The 11,709-nt window shown below is 47.7% G+C and overlaps 2 protein-coding genes across 2 annotated transcripts; one reads left to right on the top strand and one right to left on the bottom strand.

The window, feature by feature from the left end:
• Positions 1 to 362: 362 nt before the first annotated feature.
• On the bottom strand, positions 363 to 2,419 carry VFPPC_18553 (transposase IS4 domain-containing protein; the record flags this gene model as incomplete). Its single annotated transcript, XM_022430145.1, has 5 exons — positions 363 to 507; positions 723 to 1,090; positions 1,138 to 1,670; positions 1,720 to 2,237; positions 2,406 to 2,419. 5 exons carry the CDS (start codon positions 2,417 to 2,419, stop codon positions 363 to 365), a joined length of 1,578 nt encoding a protein of 525 aa, XP_022284868.1.
• A 7,191-nt stretch (positions 2,420 to 9,610) lies between these two features.
• VFPPC_18552 (hypothetical protein) lies at positions 9,611 to 11,509 on the top strand (the record flags this gene model as incomplete). Its single annotated transcript, XM_022430144.1, has 4 exons — positions 9,611 to 9,901; positions 9,985 to 10,454; positions 10,541 to 10,607; positions 10,763 to 11,509. The coding sequence occupies 4 exons, from the start codon at positions 9,611 to 9,613 to the stop codon at positions 11,507 to 11,509; spliced, it is 1,575 nt and encodes a 524-aa protein (XP_022284867.1).
• Positions 11,510 to 11,709: the final 200 nt, after the last annotated feature.

The raw sequence follows: 11,709 nt of genomic DNA, 5'->3' as shown, positions 1-11,709 counted from the left end.
TTATTCTGCCATCTCTAATCCTCGAACGAATGTGCCTTAACCTAGGCGCATTTCTCAATACTTCGCCCTTAACGTGCTGAAAAATGATTGACGAACGGTTCTGATATTCCTTTAACTTGTTCTGAGGTGCGGAATCCCATCCCGCAGATGTTTATAACTACACAGGTGGATTACTAACACATATGTTTCCATTTTGCCTCTCAAAGACCACGCCGTATTTGCGACACAATGCCTTAATTTCCTTTGTCTTGTATTTGACAAACTCAGCAACCATAGGCATAGGCATCGGTACTTGCAACAAAAGGGCTGATGACATCAACTTCATGTTCTCGAATATGACACAACTTCTCATTCCCAGGTTCTCAGAAGCATAGATTGCGCTCGACAACCCATTCGACCATTAGACAGTCCCAGGTCCCTAGGCAATTGGTTGCTGTCGGGGCGTGATTGGAGGGCTTCTTGTTTCGTTCCTCAAGGCTCTTTTGCGCAAGCCCTGGCTTGCCTCTCCTGTTAAGCAGTTATCGAAGGGATAAGGACGCAATATATTGGTCAAAAGCAATTATCTCCTTGAGTGCCAAACTGTAACCACCTCAATCTCGCTTGCAGGGAACCAATCAGAAACGCTAAAATTTACACAAGTGGGTCACCGGTACATACATATACATGATAAATCCATACAAATACAAGTCACTTTGAGTGCCAAATATTCCAACAGTCGTCGCAAAGTGGCACGCCGCATTGTGAACATCCTTTTCGAACGTAATGCATGTGCTCGTCCAAGTACGTAGTTTTGCCGCTTCGAGGAGCAACAAGCACACCAGCCACGTTTTGCTCGATGCACTTTTGAGTGTATCTCGCCCGCATTTTGTGTGGGCATAGCCTCGGGAATACATGGCACGCCTGAGTTGTGTAGAGCGACTTGTTTCCCGTACTGGAGAAGCAGCTCCTTGCACAAAGCTAGACGGAAAGCCGTTTGGTCCTTGCATCTAAGCTTCGACGTTTTCGGCCAGCCTTCTCGTTGTAGTAAAAAAGAATTCGTGACAGCTACGTCTGGTCGGTTGTTAAACAAAGGTGAGAAATAAGATTGATACTGAAATAGGGGAACTGCCTACCTAAGAGAAACATGTGCATTAAAGCTTGATGCCCACCACGTTGTATTCTCCTAGGTGACTCGAAGTCGGCTCGCAACTGGTCGCCGTTGTCAACGCCGTTCATGTGATGGTTATACTCATCAATAAGACGAGGGATCTGTAACATCTTTGTCGGTTCGCCTTCGAAGGGTACTCTTGCAGTTTTAGCACTTGTGGACGTTTTCCCGGGCTGTCTACGTAGTCTCCATATCGAAGGCTCCCACCCAGTAAAACGCGTACTCATAGCAAGTACCAATGCGTTGTCCTTGAAAGCAAATTGCATAACTTCTTTAGTCTTATGCTTCCTTACGTAGAGAGTGACCCAAGCGACAAAATCCTTGGATCTGTCTTCAGCTTTTAGCTGCGCCATCTTGCGGCTATCAATCCTTCCAAGACGTGCAGTACCTGTAGCAGCAGTACCTTGGCCCCTCAATAGCTCGAATAGCTCAGGTGTGCTAAAGAGATTGTCCATAAAGCAGTGATAGCCGTGACTTGTGGATGGAGGAGCCGGCAGCCGACTAAGGAGATCGATAACAATTCCTTGTGTTGGAGCTAGTCCTGGATAAAGAGGCATCGTATCCGACCGGGCCACTACCCTTTGCATGAAAGGACCATCGAAGAATGTATCCTGAGTCAGCAACCACCCATACCTTGTACCCAATTGGTATGGGCTTTGAAGGAATATGCACGGTTTCGGTGCTTTTCCCAGTGTACCTCACCATAGCCTCATCAACGCTAACCTCAGACTCCGGCTTCCAGTATTGAGTTGATGTTTCTTGTAAGTGGGTGCTCCAATTGTGGATCCTATTGAAAACCCCTCGCGGAGGGTCCATTGAATCCCAGACGCAGAACAGCCGGTAGAGAAGTTGAAAACGATTTCTCGACATGAATCTAGCAATTGGGTGGACTGGACTGGTTGGGGCAGTGCTCCAATAATGCTTGAAGTGTGGTTCGAGATGGATGGACATGTATATCAACATCCCAAAGAACAAGTAGATCTCGGCGGCGTACGTTGGCTTCCAAGCATGCTGCCGACAGTGTTTAGTTCTTGGGCCCTCTATATGGCCAGGTAGCTTCAGTGCTGTAAACGATCCTGGATCGTTAAGACTTAACGATATCGATATCGATATCGAGATCGTTAGCTATCGATCTCAGATTTATCGATCTCGAGATCGTTAGCTATCGATCTCAGATTTATCGATCTCGGATCGTTAGCTATCGATCTCAGATTTATCGATCTCGAGATCGTTAAGGATTGAGAATCCTCACGTAAGCATGAAGCTAATCATTGCCCACGTAAGTTAGAGCCCTCGGTTATGTAAGGCCCAAGTAAATTAGTATAAGATCTGCACCTCAAAGTTCAAAAGCTCCCTTATCTTACACATGGATTAAGCAGTTAGACAGGTTTCATAAATTTGAAGTTTACCTTTGATACTGGTATGAGCTTACTAAGTAATCCTTAACGATATCGATCTAATCGATTAATAGGCTTATCGATCAAATCTTAACGATCCTGGCCCTGAGATCGATAATTCGGATCGATTACAGCACTGGACCGTAGCTTGATATATCGTACGTTCATGTATTCGGCCCATTCATCGACCATGTGGATTGGGCAAAACAGCCTAAAGATATCGAGTAGGCTATCTTGAGGGAGATCTGTCGAGATACGACGAGGAAAGCCTTGTGAAGGTACTGGCTTAAAGGGGGAAGTGGGCGGTTCGGTCAACAAATCACGTAGGTTTGGCTTTGGAAGAGGCTTTAGCGGGGACGATAAGGGCGCTGAAACAGGCGTCTGACGTCCTGCAGCAGTCGATTTAGTGGTGGTCTTGCGTTGTTTAGCTGGTCGATTCCCACTGGGAGTACTAGTATTCGTCCGTTTTCTGCCTGCCATTTTGCCATTCGATATTCCAAGCAAAGGGATTTAGGTGGGGGGGATGTCACACGCAGAGTGTAATCGGTACTGGTTTGTTGTTGCGGGTCCTCGTGCACGGGCCATTAGGGTGGTTACAGTTTGGCACTCAAGGAGATAAGTATGACAGGAACACGGCAAGGCAAGGGGAGCCAATGAAGAATTCGCACCGTGGTCCGTGGCGCCAGGCCGTGGCGTCAAGGTCCTCCTCTCCACGTCAGGTTGACAACCCCCGGCGGACCAGATCTTACCCCTCCAGATCGGCAAATGATTGTGCATTTGCTCCACGGGTAACTTCCGCGAGATTCATGTCCCGTCCATAATTAGCGTGGGTGCGGTACCGGACGAAGAAGGTGGCTCAATAAACCACCAAAAATCTGGGGTTAGCATGCATGCACCCCAGCAGGTGCAGGACCAAAGCGCTGCTCCACCATGGCCCCTTGCCTCCGGCCGGGAGCGCGGCAGTCAGGTGTAGACGTAACAACTCCGCCACGAGTCATTTCAAGACAGTTTGGGGCTTGCGCTGTTGTCTGCGGAACAATCACTGAACCTGTTAGATTGGCGAGAATATGCGACTAAAGCGGCGCAAATTCATACTGTGGCCTGTGGCTGTCTGGATGAAGGGTAGCAAATGACTTCCCCGCCCACAGGAAATGGAAGCAGAACAAGGAACAAGAATAACATCAGATTCATCAGTTTTCTAAATGAATTAATTCCATAATTCATCAATTACCTTGGCCGTGAGCCAAGTAAGGCATCGTAAATCTAACAGAACCCTCAAAGGAAAGGCACCCCTTTCCCCAGCCCTATCCTGTAACGGTCCAAGCGAGTATATTGACAACTGGCTAAGTGACTATGAACAAGTATCCAAAGGTGAGGAAGAAAGGAAGAAAAGGAGAGCTTAAGGAGCTCTCGAGCTCTAAGCTTAATGCAGCTAATCTCGCTTGCTGACAGGGATAGAGGCGAGAGCGCAAGCCAAGCCACCATCGGGCTCAGCCCGTTACATATCCCCACCCCACCACCTGACCGCCACCGGCTGCGGGAGATGGAGATCATTAAGTGTTAAAATGGCACGGACGACCGCCCATCCTTTTGACTTGTTTCACTTTAGCGCGGCCCACTTCTACTTCGCGATACATCTAGGCATCTCCCGCCCAACCAATTAGCAATCTAGTCTGAATACACATATCCCTTCAAAATGGAAGGTATAGTACTCCTAGCCATTTATGTACAACAGGCGGTTAACAATTCAGCGAAAGTCTAAAGCTCTTTGTTTCTTTTTGTTGTAAACAGTGCAACATGTTGCTCTGTAAAGACGGGGGGACTGTTGGAAGTAAAAGGTTGAGCATCTGGCGATCTGATTGGCTGAAATCCCTGTCGTGCTAAAATGTAACATTTTGCAGTCGTCGAGGTCGACTGCTCCACGAGCTATTGGCGCCAACAGATCTTGCGAAATTCATGGTCCTGGCCACAAGTGGTTTGGGTACGGCACTGGACGTAGCAAATGACTTCAGCGTGGCAGAAAACCAGCAATAATCTAGCTCACCGGCTGGCTCGCCTCCCTAGCAGGTGCAGCTCTTGACACTCAAAGCACAGGGCAACGCCATGGCTGTACGTGGCCTGATGTTAGATACACGACTTTTCACTTGGCTCACGACAGGTGTAATTGATGAATTATTGAATTATTCATTCAGAAACTGATGATCCTGTTGTTTTGATTGTTCCCTCTTTTTTCTTCCACCCACCCCCCCCCCCCCCCCCCCCGGGGAAGTCTTTTGCTACCCTTCGTCCAGACAGCCACTTGCCATAGTATGAATTTGCGCCGCTTTAGTCGCATATTCCCGCCAATCTAGCAGGGCTAACAGCCCAACCCCTTAAATCCTCAGCCACAACTCATATCGTTAGTGAAACCCCATCAGCAATGGCTTACGCCGAGGGTTCCGACTAGTGCTCGAGAATTCCGAGGATGCGGTGCCGGAAATCGCCGTTCACTTGGGGGGATAGTGTGATATTATGCAAGGGCCTGTAAGAGGTCATCTCGTTGTGACGTTAGCATCTCGCCTTCCGCCCATATACCCGAACTAGAAGCCAGATACTCTTGCCTGGCATATTTTTCAGGCTATCGGATTCTGGGCGGGTAATGACTCAACAACCTTACCATTCCAGCCTTCCAAGACGCATTTGGACGAGGCTAAATTACTTGAGACCCGTATTCAAAAAGGCTAAGCAGTATAATGAACAATATCCAGGTGGCTCGGTTTGGGGTACCCCAGTGCGACAAGACGTGTGGGCGAGAGCGGCTCGGCTTGCGCTATTAGGCTATCGCTTAGGGTAACGGCTGTGGAGCGTACCACATCGCTAGGGAAACCGGTGGCGAGTGGTTCCAATTTGGAAGTCCACAATCCAGGGTATGGTTCCGATAGGCCGCAGGTTAGATTTCTGTCAGAAATACTATGGCACAACGGTATCACAGAAATGGTTACAAAGTCACTGTACTGTCAATGGTTATTCAACTCGGCTAAGCGTGTGCTTTCTGAATATCACATACGTGATGTCTAAGAGTAGTTGACTATTTGGTCAACATTGTGCCCGTCGGTCTATTTACTGAAACTCAGGTGGCTGTTACAGGGCATCTAACTGATTAGATTTCTGCAGATAGCGCAATCTAGCTGTGGTATAGGGGTAACAGGCAGTCAGCACTGGCGTAATATTACGGTGGGTGTTGCTTGTAGTGCCAGCGGCGCACGAACCTCCCCAACCGCTCGGGGAGCGCATAGGTTCGCGGGTAAGCGTCCCCCACTGAAGGAGAGGAGGAACGCACCAATGCCGCCGGCAATAACTCATCATTGAGCACAGCAAAAGTTGGCATTCAGTTTGTGAAAGTGGGAAGCGGCGGAGAATGGGTCACCACGGATGATCTTGAGGTCAGTGATCTATTTGGATTGGATTGGAGCTGGATCTGCTGCCCGCTCCAGTCGAGTCCAGAAGGTCGTACACATCGGATCCAGCTCCACACTCACCAAATAGGGTATAGCTCTCGCCTAATTTGGGTTAAATTTGGCGCTCCAGCTCCAATCCATCCAAATCCAGTCCAATGACCCTCCAATCCAATAAGATCACTGCTTGAGTTTGACCTGGAGGACCCAACACCAGGTGAGCGGGTTGCGAAAAAGTACAGAGAGAAGGGTTTCCATTTATTCGATACATCGGGTAATAATTTAGTGCCAAAAGCATGCTTTCAGAAGGTGACTCGGGATCGTACCAATACCATAGTTGTCGCGTTACGCGGTTCCAATTTGTATTAAGTCTCCGAAGACAGTCATCCGCAGTCTTAAACACCTCACCTGTCTGGGGCGCATCCAGCCACGCGACGTCTGGGTGTAAACAGTGCTTTAGCCATGTCGAACGAAGGTGGGGAGCGATAGTAGCATAGGTAGGAGATTGCTGAAGACGTAGGGCAGTATTAGATGTGGGCATTTTGACGATGGGAGAGAGTAAGTCAGGCTGAACAGAACAAAATCTCATCCGGTCAGATAACAGAAACCCCACCCGAAGTAATGCCGATTGGTGGTTGGCGACCCACCCAAATCGGTGTGTGGCGCAAATAGGTATCGAAATCGGTGTCCCGATCATCACTCTATCTTCAGCGAACTTGCAAAAGTCGCTGATGATGCGAAGAAGGTGTCACAGAGCGATTTCCGACAAATCCTCTACCGCCAAATTACAAAGAAGTTCGGCCAAGACGCGGTACCAAAATGGTCTACCAAGTAGGGTTCCGTTGAGGTAATTTACCGAACGGTAATTTACCTATCTTGTCGAGGTTTTTGACATCAGAAACTTCTGGGTATTTTGCATGTCAAAAACTCTCATTGGCTGATGTCCATATCAACTCCACTATTTCCTCGATCAGTCCTTGGAAGGCGCATCATCATGATATTTTTGGTGTACGCTGATTTGATGACACTAAGCCTATTCCATGCATACGCTAGTCCTAATATGGTCATACGCTAGGCCTAAAGTAGGAGGGTTTTTTACGTAAATTACTGCCAAAAACCCCCGTTATCAATTTTACCGTCAAATACTGTTTTTGACGGTCAAAAACGGAACCCTACTACCAAGGACCCGAGAAGTATGCCGCAGTCAAACCACCACCTTGTTCGAGCAGGGAAGAGGAGGTCCTGTATGGTTTGCTCGAAGCCATTTAAAGAGAAAATATTCGGGGAGATAGCCCCAAAAAGGGGCTTCACAAAAACGTCCTTCGAGTGTCAAGCATGTAAAAAGCCTTTTTGCAGCAAGGAATTAACTGGGAGGGACTGTTTCGAAGTCGGTCATAAGGATGATGGTAGCTGCTGACTTTGTGCGTCGAAAACGAGGTACTGTACTTTAATTGATGTCCTAGGACCATTCTAATTGGATCGCTGTAAACGCACGGACCATGGGTGCAAAGCCGCCCTTAAGGAGATAGATCTCCTCAGTGAAAGTCGGAATCCAGGAGGCTTGACGCGCCCCAGGCACCGCCTTAACCCCCCTTTTTTCATTCGTCCAAGCAACCCATTTCTCAACTAGCCATCGAGGTATCCATTGCTCAAATAGAGCCCAGCAGTCTGATCCAATTTCTTCTACCACAGGAGCAAATGGCTCTGGTTTAAAGGTGTCAAACGGTTTAGGAGTCGCTATTTTATCGAGGGGATGAGGGCGGCTCGTCTGGCGTTGAATCGTTTGGCTTAATGCAAGGTCGCTTTGAAGGCCGTTCAGGAGGCGGAGCTGGGCGTTTTGTGCCTATACAGTTGTTAACCACCTAACCGTACCGACACATAATGCGCAGGGAGCATCTTACCTTCCATTCTGAGGTGAATGAATGTTTTTCCACATTGGGTTGCTTATTGCTGGGGCTTAAGGCTCATTGATGTATCGCGAAGTAGAAGTGGGGCGCGCTAAAATGTAACACTTTCGCAGTCAAAGGGATAGTGATCAATAACTGCCGCGATAATTGCTAAAATTGCGATTATTGACCTATCCTTTTGCCCTGTCGTGTAACGGCACAGACCGTAACACGGCCCCCACACCCTCTTTCTTTTTCTTTCCCCAGAGGCTGAGGCCCAGACCCACAGCCCGTACTTCTCCACCGATCCTTGCCAGGGCCTCCACAGCGAGTACCCATGCATGTGCCCCGCAGTCATATATTTACACGTGATTCTGGAAGGTTGTTGATGACCCACCAAATTGACACTGAATTTATTACACCTAGGGTTAAAGCTATACTCGAGTGTAGGGGTCAGTGGGGTGATCCTGATCCATAAGCAAAGCCGTAAATAAATGTTCTACCAATCTTGACTGTGGTCTCGAACGGTCTGTAGCTTTCATCACTCTGGTGAACTCGCAGCACCAAGTTTATGGCTGGGAGGGCTGAGTCGGAGGAGGAGTTGTGCATAACTAGACTCACAATACACTTGCGAGCTGGGACCTGTGGCTGAAAATAAATACGCGGCATGGGACTGGATAAATTGATATGCGACAACTATCCCGACGATTAAAAGCCGTTGCGGCCCCACAGTTCCCGTTCTGGGCGCTTCCTTGCTTCGGCAAGCTAAGCCATTGTGCCAGTGGAGTTAGTTAATACAGCCACAGAAGGCAACACCTGGTGTGGAGCTTGAAGTCGTTTTCTTTAACAGGGGTCAGCATCGATAATTTGGCAGCTCGGCTGGTTCCACCTCAGTTGCCGTGCATTCCGTGCCTGGCCAACCCAAATAATCCGTAAACTCTGTTGCCTCCAGAGCGGTATGAGAGTCTAGGTGGCGTCCTAAAACGAAGTAGATTGTCTCAGAACTCCGGCATTTGTGACAAAAAATCATGGGGACTTTTCATTCGAGGGCTACGAGGAGCGGAAGAGCCGACTCATCCGCGGCCGTTTCCCCGTCAATCCCCAGAGCGCGGTGCGAGTTACTCTACTGAACGCCAAACATCCACGAAAGTCTCGATTGACCGAGCTCAACCAATGAATGAGAGCGAGGCGATTCCAAAAGTTGTGTATGCCTTCCAAGGGATCGTATGGCAACGCCACGCCGTGCAGTTTTCACCACAGAACTGGCCTTGAGTTACCAATTCGTATCGTGTCTAACCAGGACTTTCATACAAAGGAAAATTGGTTGCAGGCACCAAGACCATGAATTTCGGTAACGGATACTTTAAGGCAAACCCACGCAAAGCAGAGTCGTATTTTACTTAACACTGCAGGACCAAGAAACGTAGAACCCTTATTCCTCACATCCAACGTTCCCATACGCCACAGGGCCATTCCCAGCACCTTGTATTACGCCACTTATCACTGGTCATTTCTGAGAGAAATTCTCCACTTTTTTGCCACGCGCCGTGGAAAGCATTTCACATCTCCTCGCAGCATGCCTCCTGATCATAGGAGAGGCTCGCCTTAAGCCAGTTCAATATCAGTAGAATACGTTAAATACAATGAGATTCCTTCTAATCATCGTCCATGGAAGTTCACTTCTCTTGAACCGAGAATCAATTATCCCTGACTATTTGTTGGTTTACCCACCGAGTACGAAGCAACATGGGATGTACAGCTCCTAATTCAGTATCCTACTATTTTACAAGCGAGGCCATCTTAAGTACTATTGGGATTTGCTATGTTCTTATTGGAATCATGGTGGCTGGTATTAGGGGGAAGGTTACAGCACTCCTCCTAGTGCCAATTGTCGCCTCTGTGGGGTGTGCTGTAGCCAATGGTCTTGCTCACTATCGAGACAATGTTGGTTGCCCCCCTATGAACCAGGCAGTCGCTTTCGTATTCTCTCACCTCCTCTGGACGGTAAGTGCCATGTTTGTAGGGTTGGTAATGGCGGCTGTCTTCGTCTCCGTATTTATCTTAAACCTTGAACTGCTATATACAATCGACTAACTCATGGTCTCCTTGGCCTCTACTAGATCCAAGAAGCCGGACTCCCTTTCTATGGATATATCATCCTACTCAACCTCCTCCGCGATTGGGAGCGCATTGTATACTTGACTATTTACTGGGCGCTTATGCTCGTAATCGTAGCCATCCGCATCACTATTTTAGTGATTCACACAAATTTTATACTTCACGAGATACCCGAAACATATGAATATTCAGCCAGGATATGTCGTCTGCATATAGGCTACTTCTTGCCTCTCGCATTAGCCGAAACTGTGACTGCTATATTCTTACTGAAAATCCTCCGATCTGTGCTTAAGTCATCAACAACTGGTGGGCTGAAGGGCGGTACACTATTCCGCTATCTCATGCGTAGCACTGAGATCCGCGTTTCCACGTTGGCTTTTCTTGGCATTGGACGTACTATAACCTTCTCGTTTAGTGTTTATGAAGGGAAGTATTTGTTTGTGTTTGCCCAACTAGATAAGTTGGTATACTCGCTTTTATGTCTATTCCCGATTATTATGTTGTAAGTGTATTCTCTATTCTCTAAACAGTGGCAGCAGATTCTTATTATTCAAATAGCATCGATGTTGTTACGACCCAAAAATTGCACGACGAGGACAAGAGGGAGAGAGCCAATATGCTCGGAGCAGTGTTGGACTGAAACGTTTCAACCCGTTGAAACGGTTTCAAGTTTCAATTGAAACGAGCTTTTGGCTGTTTCAATGAAACCCAAAAATTCTACGTTTCAGTTGTTTCAATTGTTTCACTGGTTTCAATGGTTTCTGTAACTAAGCCGAAAAGGATATAAGGCAGTGTTTAGCACAGCATAGAACAATTTACCTCTTCGTACGACCTGAACGCATTTCTGCCATGGCGTCCTCCATTAATGAAGATGGCCTTTCCGCCGTTACTTCAAGTCAATTTGATGACCTTTCTCCTGCTGAACATGGCCGACTCGATGCTGAACTTGAGGCATTAGACCAGAGCTCTGCTACCTCAAGGAAGCGCCCTTACAAGAAGAAGTGCACCGAGATCTGGTCCTATTCTCGCAAACCCAAAGGTGTGGAGAGGGGAAAAGACCAATGGAAACACCAGATCTGGTATTGTGGCCAAATAGTTGGACATGGTAACAGAACCAGGCCTTGTCCCTACTCTTCAACAAACATGAAGCGCATTCGGGAGCATCTGACCAAGAATCACCTCATTACCCTCAGCAATGGTGATGGAGAGCCACTCGCAAAGCGTCAGGCTACACTTCTTCGAGGCTTCGACATTCAGAAGGCACACCCATCTTCTCAGTTTACAACCGTAGAGAAGCAACTCCTTCGACGGGTATTCGACAAGGGGGACATTGCAGAGAAGCTCATCCGCCTCCTCGCATGCAATAATCAGTCTCTACGTAGCGTAGAGTGGAAGGAGTTTATCGAGTTCTCTAATACACTCAACCCCTTTGCGAGCGAGGTCTTACCCGACCGGAAGCAGGCTAAGGAAACGCTTGTTTCTATCCATCGAAAGTACGTATCTTACCTTATTGGAGTTACTAACTAGTTGCTAATAGACCCAGTGATGTAAATAGTGTGGCCGTAAATAAGACGATATCGTATTCAATATCGTATTGCCTGCACTGTATTTTTATACCGTGCAGTGCAAGAAAAATAGAAAACCGTGCAGTGCAGTGCGAGGTCGTTCGAATATCGTATAATATGATATTCATCCAGTGCAAATACAGTGCAACACGAGTAATACGA

Source organism: Pochonia chlamydosporia (assembly GCF_001653235.2).
Source record: "Pochonia chlamydosporia 170 chromosome Unknown PCv3seq00023, whole genome shotgun sequence".
Taxonomy (NCBI): domain Eukaryota; kingdom Fungi; phylum Ascomycota; class Sordariomycetes; order Hypocreales; family Clavicipitaceae; genus Pochonia; species Pochonia chlamydosporia.
The sequence above is the reverse complement of the archived record's forward strand: the minus strand, read 5'-3'. Positions and strand labels throughout refer to the sequence as shown.